We start from the raw sequence: 18,570 nt of genomic DNA, 5'->3' as shown, positions 1-18,570 counted from the left end.
TGTCTGGTTTTAGATTTCTTTGTTGCTTATAAAAAGAGCTTTTTAATAGCAGAAGTATTTGAGGTGAGTTACGTTTTATTTTTGATATTTTTTTCCTCCTCTCATAGGTCAAAAAAGACCCAGTGACAGCAATAGTGGAACGCTGGCGAAAAAGCAGAAGCGAACTCCAAAGCGAACCAGTGCTGCAGCCAAAAATGAAAAGAATGGAACAGGTATATTCCTGCAGGGAGAGGAGGGGGAAGTAAATGTCTGTAAGAACCTACTGTTCTTCTATTACAACAATTTCCAGTGGATGAGGCTTCCCTCTCAAGGTTTTTCATTTTTATTCATTGTGATTATTGGTGATAAACTGGAGAGGAGTTCTTAGCTCTGCAGTAGCAGTGTAACTGGGAAATCTCTTGGCTATTTTGTATTACTTAGAAAAATGTCTAAATAATTATTTATATTTGCAGTTACTACATATTTACCACTATGCTGATATTTATGTATTGGATTGATTATGAATTTGAGAGAGGGCACATTTAAAGTCTTAAAACAGGTGTTTCTCCTGGGAAAAAATGCAACGTTTTTGAAATATGGAAAAATGTTGGATGCTAAAAAAAAGCCTTTCATCCAAAGGAATATTGTCTAGTTTTCTCTCAAACATCTGACTATTTTCTAACTTGCCATAGAAATCTGGATTTTTGTATTTCTGTAGCTTATATTTCAGAGCATCACAGAATAGTCTTGGTTGGAAAGGACCTTAAAAATAACCTTCCACTATCCCAGGTGGCTTCAATCCCCATCCAACCTGGCCTGGAACTCTGCCAGGGATGGGGCAGCCACAGCTTCTTTGGGCACCCTGTGCCAGGGCCTCACTATGTTTGTAATAAAGAATTTCTGTCTAATATCCCATCTATCCCTGCTCTCCTTCAGCTTAAGGTCATTCCCTCTTGTCCTGTCACAGAATTTTTGACAATCATTGCATGAATGAATCAGTGGTTTTGGCTTTGTGGCAACACTGTTATATTTTTAAATATCGAACTAAAATACTAATTATATGACATACACTATTCAGATATACTTAACATGCCTGTGGAAAACTTGGCAGTTATTGTGGGAATCTGAAATATTTGAATATATGAGCTAAAAATTTTTCGTTACATGTTGAATTTATGGTGTTTCAGAACTGTTCCTTTAGATGTTTAAAGCAGTTTGATAACTAAATATAATCCTGTACTACCTACCCATAGTAATACAGGTTTAATCTTTTAAGAAAAGAGTTTTAGTGTCTGCTTTATACTAGAATGCTAAAATAGGTGGTGTAAGACAGTTTATCAGTGCTCTAATATTCTAATTTTAGTAGGTTTATTTATTATATATGGCTATTACTTTTTAACTAGGGCCTAGTCATCCCTTGAATTCTCCTGCATCAGCCATGATGATTACACCTGAGAGTTCAGTGCATGTTGTGTCTGACCAGGTTATCCATGCAATCTGAGGTCATTATTCCTTGGGTGTGTTTTGGGATCTTCTGAGCAAGAAACAGCAGTTCTTTCTTAATCATCGTTTCTTTACTATAACTACAGTTTTTAAAATGTCAAGGTGGAGGTTTTAAGTCCAAATTAATTCTTTTTCCTGCAGGACAAAGCAGTGACAGTGAAGACCTCCCTGTCATGGACAGTTCCAGTAAATGTACTCCTGTCAAACACATCAATGCCTCCAAACCACAGAAGATTTCCCGTTCCCCTGCCAGAGTGATTTCTCCTCACATCAAAGATGGAGAGAAGGACAAGCACAGGGACAAGCACCACCACCAGAATGCTTCACCCAGAGTGTACAAATGGAGCTTCCAGCTCAGTAAGGGTTCTTGAAATGACTTGATTACAGGGAATTTGTGAGAAAATTTGCTCTGAAAGAAAAGCATGGAAATTTGGGGATTCTAAATTAGGCTGTGGGCTTTTTCTGGCATAGTTATGGAAATGTGTTGTCTTCCATGCTGTTTTACATCCTCTTAAGAACTGCATTCATTTGTTTAAAATCACCTTGACAAAGCAATTTTTTCTTCCTACTTTCAGATGAACTGGACAACATGAGCAGCACTGAAAGGATCTCCTTCCTACAAGAAAAACTGCAGGAGATACGAAAATACTACATGTCCTTGAAGTCAGAAGTAGCAACCATAGACAGGAGAAGGAAACGATTAAAAAAGAAAGACAGAGAAGGTAAGGTTGAGATGATTCCCATGAGGAGTTAATTTGTTTGGAAATGCATAACTCACAGCAATTTGAGTTTAATTGATAATATTTTAGAAGAAGTGAAAGTGTTACCATCTGTTTGCATACATATTTAGAAAGAATATTTGTGGCTTTTTGGAACTAGAACCTGACAGAAACGTTTGCTGACTCATTTTTATAATTGTGTAGTAGAAACTTGGACTTCCTAGTGCGAGTGCTTCCATTAGACTCTTCTTAGTTACCTTTGCAATAATTGGGTAAGGCTAATCCTGTCTGTGAATACAGCAGGGAAAGCAATTGGCAAATCCTCTGTATCAGTTTTTTGTGCATGTGCTGCTGCTTTGATGTCTTTTACACAACCCAGTAACCAAAGAAACCTTCCTTGTGAGCTGTACTTTGATAACCTCCTGCTGATCTGTTGTTCTGTGTGTTCAGTGTCCCATACAGGAGCATCCATGTCATCTGCTTCCTCAGACACTGGAATGAGCCCCTCGTCATCCTCTCCTCCCCAGAACGTGCTGGCTGTGGAATGCAGGTGATAAACATTTCTCTGCCTTGCCAGCAGCTCGCTGCCATGGACATAAAACCCTGAAATTCAGCCACAGAAAGCACTCAACTGGTTGGACATTGCCAAGTATATCCTGTACACACTTCCACTGCTGGACTGTACCTGTTCCCCCCTCCTACCCCCTTCTTTTGTTTAATTTACTGTTCGGAGAACTTAAGCTCATTGGTAACTGAAGGTTTGTAGGCACAACGTGACATCCTTGTCATTGTGTTTGTTTTTGTTTCTTGTTTGTTTAGTTTTGTTTTGTTTTGTTTTTTCCTAACACAGAGAAAGGGCACTTATCAAATTTGCAAAGTTATGTCCAATGAAGCATTCAGGTGTTCTAGGGTGATCTTAAAAAAAAAAAAAAGAAAAAGCAAGTGCACCAAGCAGACATCAGAGTTATTATCCAAAAGAACTGAGTAACTGCTGCACTTTCACCGAGCTGTGGGTAACTCTTGGTGAGTAGTTCCTCTTTGTGGAAGCACTTGCTATACAGAACTGCCAAAGTATGTGTTCAGCAATGTGCCCAGTTTTAAAGCTGTAAATGGGACAAAATAAATTGTGAAAGGAAGTGTAGTTGACTGAAAACTACAGTTGTAATAAGTCTTCCACTTTTTATAGGATTTTTGAGCACACAATTATGCAAATGTTTTAATGTTTATTAATGTTTACAGTGGAATTGTGAATAGGTTTTCAGTGGACTATCTTATCCCTTGACAAAAATATTTTGTCTTTTTTCTATGTAATTTCAGAGTTTTTATTTTGTTACAAAAAGACGAAAAATGAAATATATAACAACAATGAAGTTATTTAACAAGATTTCTAAAGCTGAAATTTTTGTGTAAAATAAGGTATCTTGCAACTTGTTAAATATATTTATTCAGACATTGGATGTTGTATTTTTATGTATTTTTTAAAATATTAATAAAATTGGAAAAAAAAAAATTCTAGGTTAGTTCACTCTTTGGACAAAACATCCTTATCAGTTCTGGCTCTTCAGGAGGAGTTATCCAGTAGCCAAACCTGTACTTCCAATGGGTCTGTCTACATATCCTCCACCACACAGATCTGCCAGCAGGCATCTGGGTTGAAATAAAACTTTTATTTGGAAACTTTGGCAGTCCTAGTACTTTAACCTTGTTTGGAGGAACAAAATTTATTGGGTTGCCCTTAAGATGCTTTGTCACAAGTTCTTGTGTTTGCTGTACTGCCGAATAAATTTATATCTCCCAAAGTTGAGATGCACCAATAAAGTAAAAGTGACTGTGTGTGCTCTGCCTGTGGATTGTCCCACGGGCAGATGCAGTTTGTAAATAACTCTTCCAAGCCCGTGTATTTAAAGCAGTTTGCATATACATTATGTATAAAAAGTGATTTTTTTAAACAATTTTTTTATTCATGTTTGTACATTGAAAGGGGGTCTGAGCCCCTTTTTCTGTGTTTAATATGCTGTAGAGTAATAATAACATAGATGCTCTAGACTGTATATCAGGATATTCTGGTTCCACACGGCAGAAGTCAGGAGGAAACACTAGTGATGGCGTAGCATTACTAAAATTGATGTTTCTTGAAATCTCATTTTACAACATTTGTCAACTTGTGATTCCAATTCCTTCCATTTTCGCAGAAAATTAAAGAAAAAGTACTCTTGTAAATGCACTTTTTCTGTCTTTTCTTAAGCAAAGCAGAACTATTTCAATGTAAGATAAATATGGAGCTCACTAGACAGTGCTAATAAAGGCCATGTTTTAAACATAGGCTTTATATTCTATTTTTATTTAAGTGATTGTTCTTGTAAATGTCTGGACTTTACCCTAAATAGGAAAGTTAATCTCCATAAATTACTGTAAAGACTTTTTTCAGAGCGAACTTTTACTTGTTAATCTTCTAATAGCTACGAATAAAAAGCAATACTCATTTAAAAGGAAGTAACATGGGTCACATGTTTAATATTTGAAGAAGCAATCTAAAATCTGGGGAAATAACAGGATTAATGACATCTTGTGCAGGTCTCTGATCTCTAACCTGTGTGCACACTGTGAGATCTTAAACAGGCACAGAGGATGGAGGAGCTGCTGCCCTGGCCTGGATGTTCCCCACGTGTGTTCTCAGCTGACTGCTGCTCCTGTCTCTTAGGAATGTTTAAAACCCTGCTTGGAAGGCTCCAGGTATGCTCCCATGGGACATGGAAACCCATTCCAGCCCTTTGACAGGGAGAACTTCCTCCCTTGCTTCCTCTTCCACTTGTTTTCCTCTCACTGCTCACCCCAAAAACACCTGGTGTTACTCTGGCACAGCACTAAACCTGCAGGAAAAGATGCAGCTCCTGCCAAGTCACTGGCAAAGCCTCCAGCATGTCACTGATTTCCTGGTTTTACCTTTCTGGGAAGGAGCACATCGGATTATTCAGTAGACATTTGCAGTAGTTTCCTATGATGTTTCAAAATATCACAGGGAAAAGAAAACTAGCTGGAATCATTGGGCTGTCCTGGGTTAAAGGTGAAATCAAGAAGAACCCCTAATAAAATCCATGATTTCTAACTCTGCAATAAGCCCCTTACTGTAGCCTTGTTGATATAAATTCCCAAGTGTCTTTCACTGGCTGGAAGTTTATCCTGATGGAGACACAATAACTATGATTATACAGAATTGGGATTTTTTAAATAAGAGATTAGGTATTGTGTTTCTGAGACCAAGCAGAAATAAAGCACCCTCTTGGCAGTCTTTGTGCTGTTTTCCTGCCTTCTCATCTCCTACAGGTTTTCCTCAAAATCATACTTGTTATTACAAGCTTCTTAGGAGGTAAAAAAAAAATAAATTAGGATGTAGGATCCAACACTAAAAAGAACACGGTTGTAAGAGAATCTTCTTTGATTTCCTGCAATTGGTACAAAGAACTGGCAGATTGCTGGCAGATACCTTATTTTTATATTAGCATAAATCTGAAAGATGGAAAAAACTCAGAATGTTTCCATGCAAGGACATAAGGTAAGAATCCTTTCTTTACTTGTTTTAATTCTCACTTTCTTTTCCATCAAGTGTATCAGCTACATTTGTGCTAATGAGTTTTTATTTTCTAATGGGAAAGTTTAGCAACACCCAGTTAAATCCCTGCTTGGTTTTGGCTCCTCCATCAGGTTTCTGGTGGCTGAGAAAGTTTCTCCTGCTTCATTAGAACAGATCAGGCAAGAAAAGCAGAGTTGTCAGAACAATAATAACAAGTCATTGTTTTGACAGAGGTTAAACAGATTTTCAGTAGTAATTATGAGTGAATGAAAAGCATAACAAGGGCAAAGAATGTGTGTTTTCATGAAGGGTGATGTATCTGACCTTCACAGGGAACAGCAGAAAAGGTGACTAAATCACTGTTTGTGCTATTGTGCATGCTTCAATCTAATGTTTTAAGAGGTGCAGTATTAGAATAGACAGAAATTTTTTAAGTGGTTACATATTCTCATTTTTTGTAGGGGGAGCCATGCAGAAATGGCTACTAAAATTTCTCAGGATGGCTTTGATGTGGAGCTGGGAAGAGAACCTGAATCTAAGGATTGTCAACTCGTGTGCCTCAGTCAGAATATCCACTCTGAGAGAGCCTTCTCTCTGCAGACAGGTTTGTCAACCAGATGGAATATTACATTAAAAAATTAATACTTTTATAGTATGTTCTTTTTTTCCCCATTAAAAGTATTCTTGGATAGCTGAGGCAGCCAAATGGATTTTCTGGGCAGCATTTACTGGAATTATTTTACAGCAATAAGTCTAAGAAATGCTGTTGTCTTTTTTTTTTAAGAAAGGCAAGTTTGGTTTCGTGGCTTGAAAGAAATCTGACGTGAGCCAGGAGCCAGATTTACCAGCTGAAATAAAAGATTAATGTGTTCACAAAAGTTTCTTGAGCAGTTTACTTCACTGTGCCCCTGCCTTTGCAAAAATTATGCACTGAAATCTCGGTTATTTTTCCTTCTCTGGTCTTGGGATTTTATTATTTGCTACAGTGTGCAGGATAAAGGCTCTGGACATGTGGGGGACATAAGAAAACAGTGGAACCAAAGGGGATAATGCCAGAGGCTGACTCACTGTAATTCCAGGGCTAAGGAAAATGACATTTTATAATTAGCTCACACTATTAAGCTATTGCTCTCAAATTTTGAGAAAATCTGTCATTCTCACATATTAACCTCACACCAAATAGGATGGGATTTTAAGAGGTCTCAGAGTTTAAAATTTGTCACCTTTATCAGTTACCACTGAGTAGCTGGGATTTATTTGGGGTCTTTTGTTTGCTCTGTTGATCTTTGAGTTCCCCAAATTCCACAAGTATTTATTAGTTCTATCCATTGCTTTGGAAGGATATGTAAATTCATTTTTTTGTGTTCCAGTGTTTTTGGTGTGATTATGTGTTGGTTTTAATGCCAATGAGTGGTGGATTTTATGATTAGCCACAACCCAATGACAAATACTCACCATGCTGTCATTTAAAGAAAACTGGAAGGATAAAACTGTCAATTGTGAAAGCAATTTTTTCTAAGAACAGGACTTGTCTGGTGTCTGTTTTGAATTATCTTTGCTATTTGTGCTGTTATTCCTGTTCCTTCCCATTTCAGAGGAACCCTAAATTCTGGCTCAGAGCAGGTTGGTTCTGCTTCAGCTCTGCGGCTGTTTACTTTGGGTAACACCCTCCTGCTGCTGCTTATCCCACACCAGCAGTTCTCAAACATGAGCAGTGTCTTTGTTTGATGCCACTTGGCCTCAGTGCACCAGCACAGCTCAGTCCCTGCAGTAACCACAGAAGCTTTGCTTCACTTTCCCTCTTTCCAAAGAAAAGCTGCCCTGGAGCTCTGCTGCAGCTGTGACAATCTACAGGGGTTGTCACTCTGTGTTTAACCCTCACCCTGAGCCTGCTGCTGAGGGACACACTGCTCTGGCCTGGTGCTGTGGGTCTGATGATGTTTCTTGTTTTTCCTGCTGTTCAGAGTAACCCAAGAACATTTCCATTCCAGCACTGTCGGTGTCTTCAGCTGTTCCTAAACTCCTCCTCTAATCCCTCATCTGGGTACAGCTTGACCTAATTCACTGTGCTCCTGCCAGCTCTGCCAGTTTCATAAGGAGGGGTAAGATGTGGAATTTGTATGAAATACTTTGCTATGTTGCACAAGAGTTTCTTTTCTTTCTGTTTTAACAAGGCACTTGTTTATGTGTATGTGTAACTTAAAACCATCTATCTTGATGCTCCTTTATTTCCCTTATGAATAAATAAAGCTATTTTAAAAAGAATAAAAAAAAGAAAAACCCCAACCCTTGATTCTTTCTGCATGTGCTCTGCTTCCCACCCTGCAGGTGCTCGGGGGCAGTGGCTGCCCTAAGGTGGGCAGGACAATCCCTCTCTGATAAGGAAATGTTTTGGCACTGGAACCAGTGAGAGGTAAAATTTTATGTTGGTCTTGTGCAGGTATTTATTTGAATGTGATTAACTCAGAATGTGAGAGCAGCCCCACTTAATCCTGTGGAATAATTAGGAATAATGTTATCCACAGGCAGTGCAAGAGGGAGCTGATCCTTGTGGCTGTGGTTTGGCTGCTGCTGTTCTTGTTTCCTGCTGGTCCTTTGGAGAACTCTGAACAATGGAGGAGGATGTGATTTCTCTTTGGCTCAGAGGCACTGGGCAGCATCCCTGTGCAGGGTAACACCTCTCTGTGCCTTTGAACCATCAGCTGATGGTACATTCAGCCCCGAGCTGGTCTCATATTGACCCTTTACTGTTGGACTGCCCCAGTGCACAGGGAGGATGCTGCTCACTGCATCCCCTGATCTAAATCCAGTTATTGCTGTAAAAGTGTTGTAATGTGCATTTTACCTGACATTTGTTGTGAAGAATCTGCTGATCCCTGACACCAAAACACAAAGGAATGTGAAGTTAAGGTAAAACATAATGTTAAAAACCCTTCAATATGAAGCAGAATTGTAACTCTTTGAGTTCTTTTAATGCTGCCCTCTGGAAATTCAAGGTGCAGGCATGATGCAAGTTGAGGTGTCAGAGGCTTTAATTGCTTGTACAGCTTTTAGAGTTTGGGCCAGATTTATTCAAGGAGTTTTGGAGCTGAGCTTAATGGACTTGCTAAGATTTAAACTAGATTCCTCAAATGCTATGTGCTGACTTCCCAACTAGCTAAGAGAAAACGCTGAAACGAGCTCTTGCTAAGCTCCAGCTCCCAGAGTGGGGAATGGCAGAGCACAGAGGATTTGCCTCCTTGCTCTGAAGCCACAGCCACACTGAGTGTTTCACCCACACTCCCTGACACAGCACTGCAGTCACTCCTTTTCTTGCCTTCCAACAGAGCTCAGCAGGGGATTACACAAATTGGGGCTTTGCTTTGATCCCGGAGAGAATTCAAGGAGCCTCTGTTACATTCTTCCAGCTGCTTGATCTGATGGCTGTGCCAGCCCTGCTGCTGTCCAGGGCACTCTGGAGCAAGGTTCTCAGCTGCCCCTTCCTGCTGAGATGGTTCTGGTTTCTGTGGGCTGGGCAGTAATTGTGTGTGTTTCCAGCAGGAAAGATCCGCGTTCCTGTCGCTGCTGCAGTGAGCATCTCCAAATGAGTGTCTGTTTACCAGCTCAGTTTCCTTGAGCTGGTTTTTGGCAGGCTGCCTTCCTGCTCCGTCCCCTCCCACCTCCACTTTGGCTCACTTTTTCCACAGCTTTCTCAGTACTCCTTTCTCAGCAACTTCCCATTTTTCACCCTTTGCTCCTTCTTCCATCATTCCTGCACCTATTGTGCCTCAGCGTCGTGATTCACCTCCTCTTGACACCCCTTAACAGCATTTAAGAAAAATGCTGTTGTCTTTCAGTTAGGATCCAGAGTAAAACCATTTTTATCCTATTTTTATTATTTATTTTTATCACCTAGATGCTTTAGTTACATGGGTACACTTTATTTCAAGCTCAAATATATTTGTATGGTCTGTATGCAACTTGTCACCTGGATTTGCAAGACCACAACACTTTTGTAGAGAAACAAAGCTCTGACAAAACTGGTTATCCAAAGTGGGTAATTTATTAACTAAGTCCCTCTAAAGCCTGCTTAATTTTTTCTTCAAGAAATCTGTCCTAATAAATATAAGTATAAATATATTCCTACCTCCAAATACTGAAATGAGAGAAAACCATTACTTTAACACCCCCTCACTTCAGCCCCAAGGTGCTTTGTTCAGAAGACATGAAAATCCTCCACTTCCATCAGTTAAACTCTTCAGGCACTTTTTTGAGCAACTCTTTGCACATAAAGATCCAGTGGAAAAATCTCAATCATGGATTACCTTCAAATGTTTTACAAACAGAGCTGCTTCAAGGGAAGGCTTCAGTCTTTATTATGTATTGATTCAGATTGGCTGCAACATTTGTGGCCTGATTGTAGCAAACAATCTGGACAGTTTTAGCCTGATACTACTTTGAAAAAACAGGACATTGGAGACTTGCTGCCTTATTTGGGCTGGTTTTAGCTTTCACTATTTCAGAGTGAGCTCTTCTCCATCTCCTCGGTAACAAGGCAGAGGAGGAAGGGGCTGTGATACAGTGAGTGCAAACACAGAAATGTGAGACTGGAGGATCACACTTTGCAAGCACGGGAGCAGGGTGCAGGGAGAGCTGGAACAGCAGCACAGACAGCAGTGTCTGGTGCTGCCCTCAGGGGCCAGGAAGCCACAGCCTGGACAGCTGAGTTATTCATTCAAGCTGCTGCTGGAAATGAAAAGGTAGAGGGGTAACAACAAAAAGTCCTCCTGCCCTTTCTGTTCCTTGCTGTTGCCTCTCCCTCAGTAACAGAACCTGGCAGCTAACATGAAATAGCTTTGGTTCAGTCCTCATCATGTGGAGTCTCAAAACTGGTGCTCCTGCTGTTCAGTTCCCATTGTTCCTGTATTTTATGAGTTAGAACTAAAGCACAAGGGTGCCTGTTGACTGTCGTTGCACTGCACTAATGCCCTGACTGCAGCATTTCAGCTGTCAGGATCTTTCCAAAGCACTGCTGTGTTTCCTAACCCAATCCAGCTGCCTTGCAGACCTCTCTCTGGGCTCCTGCAGCAGCAGGACAGACCCTGTGCTGTGCAGGGCCTGTGTTTTCTGCTGGCATTCAGAGGAGAAAGGAGAAAACTGCAGCAAGTTCAGTGCTTGGAGTGTGTCAGGCCCGGAGGATCCCAAAGGAAACAGAGAGTGCTCAAGCGCTGCTCATGCCCCTCTATCCCCTGTAAATGACAGAGTGAGACAGAGGCAAAGATAACCTGGGCACCCCTGCCGGAGCTCCCTCTGGCATCTGTCAGCTCCTAAAGCAGCAGTGAACTCTGGAGCAGCTGAGCAAAGAGCCCCCAGCAAACAACATGCTGCTTTCAAATGTCCCAAAAATGGCTCTTTGAAAAGAACACACACATGTGTATGGCTCCCGTTGATTTTATTTGAATTAAATAAAAAAGTGTTCTCCCCACATTAGATTGATTCATCTCAACCAGTCTCAGCAAAAGGCAGGTGAGCCCTCCCACCACCCCTGAAATTCAGACACCAGTCTGTGGGCCCTGGGAAAAGTTGTAGCTGCATCATTCCCTTGTGGAAACAACTCCACTGCCAGGCCACCAGGACTGAGCTCCTGTTTAACCCTTCATGGCTCCCACTGCCTGAGCAGCACCCACAGCTCTGCTCTGAGCTGCTGGGCACACGTCCTGACAGTAGGAATCCCCCAATGTGTTCTTGCCCAGGGAACACTGGCACAGTTTAAGTCTGAGCACAGTGCTCTGGTCTAACGAGGTTGGCTGAGCAGTCCTGCCTTAGCTGCCAGAGCCTCGTTCTGCTGGATGTGGTACTCCTGGAATCTCATGGAGATCCTCTGTGTCATCTTTAGATACTTCTGCAGGCAGTTTTCTGAGCAAGTTATCTACAGCAAGAAGGAAACAGAGGGCTTCAGACAGTGAGTCAAACACATCCCCAGCCAGGACCCAAAATACCACCACAGACAGGGATAAACAATTAGGTGAGTACATCTCATATTGCCAAGCCTCAAGATGAGGGCAGTAGAAAACAAATAAAGTTGAGTTTTTCAGGTATGCCTGGCACATCTGCTTATATTTATTCTCATAGTAAAGTCTCCATTGAAAACACTCTGGACCTAGGAGATTCCATCCTTTTGTCCTTGGGCTCCTCTTGTGGAATTGAACTATATATTTGGAAATGAATAATAAATCTATTAGTTAATTTTATTTTAATTCTGTTCACAAATACATACTGGCTTTGACAACCAAATATGATCTGCTAACTCAGTTTAACCCTTTTTTACCCTGTTCCCATTGGCTGTATCAGCCTTCTGGTACCTGCCTTGTTTCCCTTCAGCAAAGCCACTAGAGTACATAAGTCAGCTGGACTGGGAAATAAATACCAGAGCCCATTCCATCCACGTTTTTCAAATTTAAAGGGGCTTCTTTCTTTAAGTGTAGAGAAAGAGTTGAGAGGTTATTTCTGAGCTACAGTCCTACGAATTGGGTATTGTGTGCCATGGCTCAAAACCTTCCTATCACTGCAAAGGTAACAAATTTGGGTGGAAAGGAAAGCCAACCCCTTTGCCTGGGAAAACAGACAACAGACATTGCTTTGGTTCTGTTCGGTACAGAGGAATGGAAAAAGCAGAAGGGCTGAAAATGAACCAGACAAAACCCCAGGAAGCTCCACACACCACCCAGTGTCTGCCCTTCTCTGTCCTCAGCCAAACCTGCTGAGCAGGACTGGAGTCTCCCTAGGAAACAACTTCTGGAACTGCCCCAAGCCTCTGCTGCCAGAGGGAGCAGTGTGTGACACGCTGCTGGGAAGTTCAGACTTGCACTGGCATTTGTCCAAGGAAAGAGCTCACAAGTTGGGTTTTTTCAAGTGTAGGATCCCAAAGGGGATGCATGGAGGTATTAATTATTTAATAAGGAACTACAACTCTCAAGAGAAACATGGGAATTTCCATTGCAGACAGACCAGTGTCCATCTAGACAAGTGTCCTGTTTCCAGAGACAGGTACTCTGCAAGAAATCCCGTAATGGACAATATGGGCAGAACTTCCCAAAAGGAAGCTTCTTCCTAGTTCCACTGTTAACAGATGGCTCCTGTGCTACCAGACACGAACCATCTGCAATCCACAGAAGCCAAAAAAAGCAGGTCACAATCAGAAAATGGTTTGGGTTGGGACAGACTTTAAATATCATCTCATTCCAACCCCCTGCCACAGCAGGGACACCTGTGCAGGTTACTTAGGTCCAAAAAATATTCTTAGATTCTTGGAGTAATATTTAATCCAGAATAATTATGACCTGTAAAACAATTCCACTAAAGCAGATGCAGAGGAGATTAGGGAAAGAAGAAATCTGTCTTGGGAAGCTAAGAGAGCTCTGTTCAGGGCAGCAGAACCAAAGCTGAAAGGAGACGTAAGTTTTGCCTTCAGTGAGAAGCTGAACTCCAAGGAGGCAGAAAAGGCTCAAAAACAATGGTTAGTTCAAAATTTTAAGCTTTTTTTTTCCCCCGCCAGCACAGTTAAGCAAAGGTTATTAGATTTTTAACCAACAAAATGATTAGTCTCTGAAACAGCCTCTCAACAGGTGAGGAGAAGCAAAAACATGCAACTAATCTTATTGAGAGCTGAATCTTTTAGCAGATGACAATGTGAAGGAGCTCCCTGCAGTGCAGGGAAGTGGATTTAACAGCCAGAGCTGTGTTCCCATGACTCACTAGAAAGCAGGAATGTAGGCAGGTAAACAAATATTTCAGCAGGACTCCTCAAAGAATGAGATGCAGGCTGTAGGTGGGCAGCTCCCATGTCCATGGAATTACCATCCATGACAAGTTAAGGCACAAGAACCTCCACTGACAGCTCAGGGAATGAAACACATGGAATTGCAATGAGCAGCCAATGTTCAGTGGAGACTGGGCAGATTCTGTGTGTGCCAACCACTTCTAGAATGGTTTTGGTGAGAAAGAACCCTAAAGAGCATCCAGTTCCACCCCCTGCCATGGGCAGGGCCACCTTCCACTATCCCAGGCTGTTCCAAGCCCTGTCCAACCTGGTCTGGGATGGGACACTCATTTGAAAGCAACATGCCAGACCCCCATACTCCACTGAAGGCTGCTGCCTGGCTTTGTATATTGGTTTAAAGATCAAAACTCTCTAAGTTGCTTCTGAAATGGGAATGCTGCACAGCAATTCTACCAAAGGGTCATGAGAAGCCATCACCTACCTCTTCTGGTTTCACATCTCTGCTAGTGAAATCCTTTATGCAATCCACGAAGCAATTTTCTGTAAGTTTATTGTATGTGCCAAGGAACTCCTTGAACTGCAAATAAAAATTGGACAATGAATATTAAAAAATGAAAAATCAGTGTTATTTTTTCTTACACACGGCTGCATAGTGTAAGTAAATCTGAAGGATAAGTTACTAGAAAAATTTTCTCTCAGTCAGAAGAATTCAGCACCAAAAGCTGCTCGTACACAAAACATGCTGCTTATCAATGGTCATCTGTTGATATTTTGGTTGTGTTAACTCAGATGATAACTCAGTTTTTGTCCTTCCCTACACCTTCCACTCTATGTGACAGAGCAGCACAAGACCTTCAAAGCCACCCCTCCCAAATGCAGCATCTCACCTGCTTGATCTGGTCAGACTCTGATATTTGTCCAGCCATGTTCCACCACCTTGGACTCAGTCACCTAAAAGGATAAAAGTTGAATTTTAAATAAAAAATATAAATATGAACTGCAACATTTTAGATCAGAAGGGAATTCTATGCATCCCTGAAGCGTGCTTAAATGCAACTTTGCTAGCAAACTTCCAAGCCATTCAGTCAAAGAGAAGTTACCTATTGGGAAAATATTCAGTTAAAAAAACATCCAAGATAATTCCAAGTATGAAATCTTACCAGATCCACCTGCTTATTGCTGTCCTTTAAAGACTTCTAGGGCATTTCACACAGCTAAAATACCTTATTTATTTTCATAAGCGCTGTCAAACTTACTAAATAAGCTAGGGCAGGAGCTGGGGAAGAAGCAAAGTTGCAACACTTCCTAGCCTTAGAGTTTCAGTGACTTTAGATGTGATCTGTAAAAAGTGAGGAAAAAAGCCAAATATAAAGTGGCAGTCAATGAAGAGATGCAGCACAAGGTGCAGGGCCTGGTTTCTGTGTAGCTGAAGTACAAACACCTGAAATACAGAAATGTTGTGGTCATTGTAGTGAATTAAATGCAAGAAAAACACAGAACAATGAAAATGGTCTTAAAGGAATGAAAGACAAAGAAAAAGGGAAGAAGTAAACAGCCGTGGATCCAAGAATTTAAACAAGCATCCTCAAGAAGACTCACATTCCTAATCCAACACTCTGAACAAGTAAAGGCTTGAAAGCATCCCTGCAGGTTTCCTAGAAGACTGAAGCCTAGTCTTCCTTTTCCCTTAATTTCCATATTATCTAAGACCTATTATCACAGATGATAATGCAAATTAATATCACGTGTTGGCAAGAACAAGCTCCTTCAGTTCAACTTGTGGAAGAAAAATGAGCATGGAAGTGCAATCATTTTGGAAAAAAAAATAAGTTCTTTTAGTCCTTTAGCAAGGGCTACTTACAATTAATCTTCTATTATGCTTTGCCAATTTTTGGGCAAGACATTCATGTTTTGGAGAGCTTTGCTATTGCAGTCTCTCAGCAGGGGGAAGGGAAGGGGTACACAAGCTGCCTGAACATGAACAAAGAGAAGCAACAATTATTTCTACAACAGAAAGAAAATGAAGCAACTAAAAATGGCAGCAGGGAGCTCTCATAAGAGTGAACTGTCCCCACACCCCCTCCCAGCAGCACAGAGATGGTGACATCTGCCTCAACATCACACATGATCCCTGCACAGGGAGCCAGTGCAGAGATTGCAGGCCAAGGGCACAGATGATTCTGGGATGTAAGATGCAGGAATCCCTCGTGGGCAGAGAGGTCACACAGGTTATTCCAAAGGAGGACCTACAGGATGTGGTGGCTAACAAGGAAGCAGGTTTTATTCAGGTTGTCACCGAATCACAAACTGATTTGGAATGGAAGGGACCTTGAAGCTCATCTCATTCCAGCCTCCTGCCAGGAGTAGGGACACCTTCCACTATCCCAGGCTGCTCCAAGCCCTGTCCAACCTGGCCTGGAACACTTCCAGGATGGGGTACCCACAGCATCTCTGGGCACCCTGTGCCAGGGCCTCAACACCCTCACAGGGAAGAATTTCTTTGCAATATCTAACCCTGTCCTCTGGCAGTGCAAAGCCATTACCCCTTGTCCAAAGTCCCTCTCCCAGCCTCTCTCCTCTATCCTAAACCCCAACTTGTTTCAGGAGAATAGACATGCCCATCACCTGGAGTAACCAGTGAGAAGTGATGGCAACTCCACTCTCTGGTTTCTCAGCCTGTGAGAAAACAAGCCCAGTGACAATTCTCCCAGGGCAGGATATGTAGGTAATGAAACAGAAACTGCAGGGAGCAGGGGAGACTTCTGTCCTCTGCCAAAGGCGGGGAGCTCAAAGGTTCAACTCTCGGTGCCATTTTCTCACACTCTGCAGTTGCTTCATGATCTGTGTTTACAGCAAACCTGATCCCTGTCTTTCTGTGCCTGATTTGGCAAGATTGGAAATGGCAGAACGAAACTGTAGTTTCACAGGGCTTTGACACCTGGGAAAGGCTCTGATTCACATCTGCACAAGGGCACCATCTGATCTGAAGTGCCTGAAGCTCTTGTGCCGGTACAGGTATTTCACACATTCCACAGTGAAATTACAAGGCTCTGCTGCACCTTCGGCTATAAATCAGCCTTACATCTAAAAACAAGCTACTGAACATTCCCAGGAATGTGCAAATCTGCTTTGTTCCAAAGTCTGCTAAACGTATTATTTCAAGATTTCTTGCTGCTTCTCCCCTTTCCCTCCAACTCTGAAAAAAGCTCTGACAAGGGTGATGGAACTGCTCAGCCAACCCAGCCCAGAGCTTCCTACACAGCTGTTCACAAAACTCCTGCAAGCTCAGTGCTTAAGCCTACAGAGCCTGGAGGACTTTCCCGTGGGCTAAACATGATTTAAAAATTCAGCACTGCCCTTCTAAGCAAGGACAGTCACACTGCAGAAAGCAGAGTCTCTGAATAAACCTCTGCTGCAAGGGGGACACAGTCTGCATGCGCTGGTTCACCAGAAAGGAGCGAGAACTGGGAAATCTCCCTACTTGAAAGGCCCTGGGGCTCTTACAAATACATTTTGGTGTTCTAAAGAGACATTAAGAGAAGTCTCACTGAGCAAAATAAACAAGCCCTGTGTTTGGGATTTTTTTCCCCAGCTTTTTGAGAAAAGCTGCATTTTTCTGGGAAGAAGAGTGATGGAGAGACACTACAAAATCCCTCACACTTGTAATCCCCACTAACCATCTGAATCAGCTGTAATTACCACCTACTCCATAGAAAGCAAGCTGAAATGTCTCTTTAAACCTTTGCCTCCAGCTGCACACAGAGAATACCATGCAAGTGTTTCTGAAAAGGAAAAAAAAGAGCAAAAATATCAAAGAATAAAAATCTCGTCGAAGAATTGTGTCAAGGTAAACTCCCCACAGCTTGTACAGAAAGTTCTTTTACCATGGGGGATTTACTAGGCTACAACTGAATTGACATCAGATTTAAAAGAAGCCCCAGTGAATTGATTTTAAGAGGCCAGAGACGTTTAATGAAGTGAGAAGGACAGGGTGAGATGAGAGGGGCTGGTCAGGGGCTGGATATCCAAGTGTAGCTGGTGCACAGGTTGTTATCATCCACTGTCTCCTGGGTTTGGCCTGGACCTGCTCTGAAGGAGAAGGGATCAGAGGTGGAAATCAAACACCAAAGGTGAGTTACCAGAGTCAGCCTGACCTCAGGCACCAGGGGAGAGGCTCCCTAAGCACACTGAACACGTGTACGGGCGCCAGGCCTGAAGGAAAATTCTCATTTTCCCACCAGCACTCTCCTATTTAGGTGAGATCACACCTGGCTGACGCTTCTCACCCAATAAAACCAACACGTCGAGCTTTTTTCTTTTTTTTTGTCTTTTCCTTCTACTCCATCCTCCAGTTCTCCCTTCCAAGGGCACAATGAGTTCCTCTGGAATCACTCGCTCAGCCAAACCCCGGCCCAACACCAGGCACAGAGGGCCCTTATCCCCACCGAGCCGCCCGGCACCGGGAAAACCTCTGCGATAGAGCGGGGATTTCCCCATTGAGGGCCCTCGGGAGCGTTCCCGGACCCTCCCGGGCCACGAGAACGCTCCCGGTCCCTTCAAGGGCTCTCCCGGGCCACGGGAACGCTCCCGCTCCCTTCAAGGGCTCTCCCGGTCCCTCAGGAACGCTCCCGGTCCCTCACGAGCGCGCGCCCGTTCCCCCGCCCGTCCCCTCACGTGCACTCACCGCCCCGCGCGCCGGCCCCGCAGATTCGCCACACGCGCGCGCCCACGAGGAGGCCCCGCACGACACGGGCCCCGCAGATTCGCCACGAGCCGGCGAATCGGCCGCGCGCGGATCCGCCGCCCGATTTACCCTCTCGGTCCGCGCGTTTCCCGCCGGACGCTGTTGAGGGGCGGACCCGCGTTTCCCGCCGGACGCCAGTTGAAGGGACGCCGTGGCCATGGCACCGCGCGCTTCCGGTGCCGCCGGTTCGACTGGGACAGCGGGAACCGGGCTGGGATAACGGGAACGGGGCTAGGATAACGGGAACGGGACCGAGACAGCTGGAGAGAGGCAGGGACAGCAAGAACGGGGCAGG

General features: G+C 43.0%; 2 protein-coding genes across 12 annotated transcripts in view; one reads left to right on the top strand and one right to left on the bottom strand.

The window, feature by feature from the left end:
* Nucleotides 1–4,694, top strand: part of ARID4A (AT-rich interaction domain 4A) — a 46,142-nt gene extending 41,448 nt beyond the window's left edge. For all 3 annotated transcript variants that reach the window (XM_014871399.2, XM_088166357.1, XM_088166359.1), the window contains 4 exons: nucleotides 108–212; nucleotides 1,624–1,839; nucleotides 2,058–2,204; nucleotides 2,652–4,694. In XM_014871399.2, coding sequence (XP_014726885.1) covers nucleotides 108–212; nucleotides 1,624–1,839; nucleotides 2,058–2,204; nucleotides 2,652–2,755 — 572 coding nt within the window. In that variant the 3' untranslated portion in view covers nucleotides 2,756–4,694. The remainder of the gene's footprint in view (nucleotides 1–107; nucleotides 213–1,623; nucleotides 1,840–2,057; nucleotides 2,205–2,651) is intronic.
* Nucleotides 4,695–11,186: 6,492 nt separating this feature from the next.
* TIMM9 (translocase of inner mitochondrial membrane 9) lies at nucleotides 11,187–18,299 on the bottom strand. Of its 9 annotated transcripts, XM_088166361.1 has the most exons (7): nucleotides 17,818–18,222; nucleotides 17,209–17,313; nucleotides 15,393–15,502; nucleotides 14,788–14,972; nucleotides 14,419–14,482; nucleotides 14,013–14,108; nucleotides 11,187–11,680 (listed from the first exon to the last, which is right to left on the bottom strand). In XM_088166361.1, the coding sequence occupies exons 5-7, from the start codon at nucleotides 14,455–14,457 to the stop codon at nucleotides 11,546–11,548; spliced, it is 270 nt and encodes an 89-aa protein (XP_088022487.1). In that variant the 5' UTR covers nucleotides 14,458–14,482; nucleotides 14,788–14,972; nucleotides 15,393–15,502; nucleotides 17,209–17,313; nucleotides 17,818–18,222; the 3' UTR covers nucleotides 11,187–11,545. The 9 variants fall into 9 exon arrangements, with proteins under 9 accessions (XP_088022487.1, XP_088022486.1, XP_014726895.1 ...); XM_088166360.1 differs by lacking the exon at nucleotides 14,788–14,972 and having other exon boundaries at nucleotides 17,272–17,313; nucleotides 18,216–18,299; XM_014871409.2 differs by lacking the exon at nucleotides 14,788–14,972 and having other exon boundaries at nucleotides 17,238–18,010.
* Nucleotides 18,300–18,570: the final 271 nt, after the last annotated feature.

The sequence above is a fragment of the Sturnus vulgaris genome, chromosome 6, assembly GCF_052056855.1.
Source record: "Sturnus vulgaris isolate bStuVul1 chromosome 6, bStuVul1.hap1, whole genome shotgun sequence".
NCBI classification, from domain to species: domain Eukaryota; kingdom Metazoa; phylum Chordata; class Aves; order Passeriformes; family Sturnidae; genus Sturnus; species Sturnus vulgaris.
Note: the sequence above shows the minus strand (reverse complement) of the source record. Positions and strands in the feature narration are given on the sequence as shown.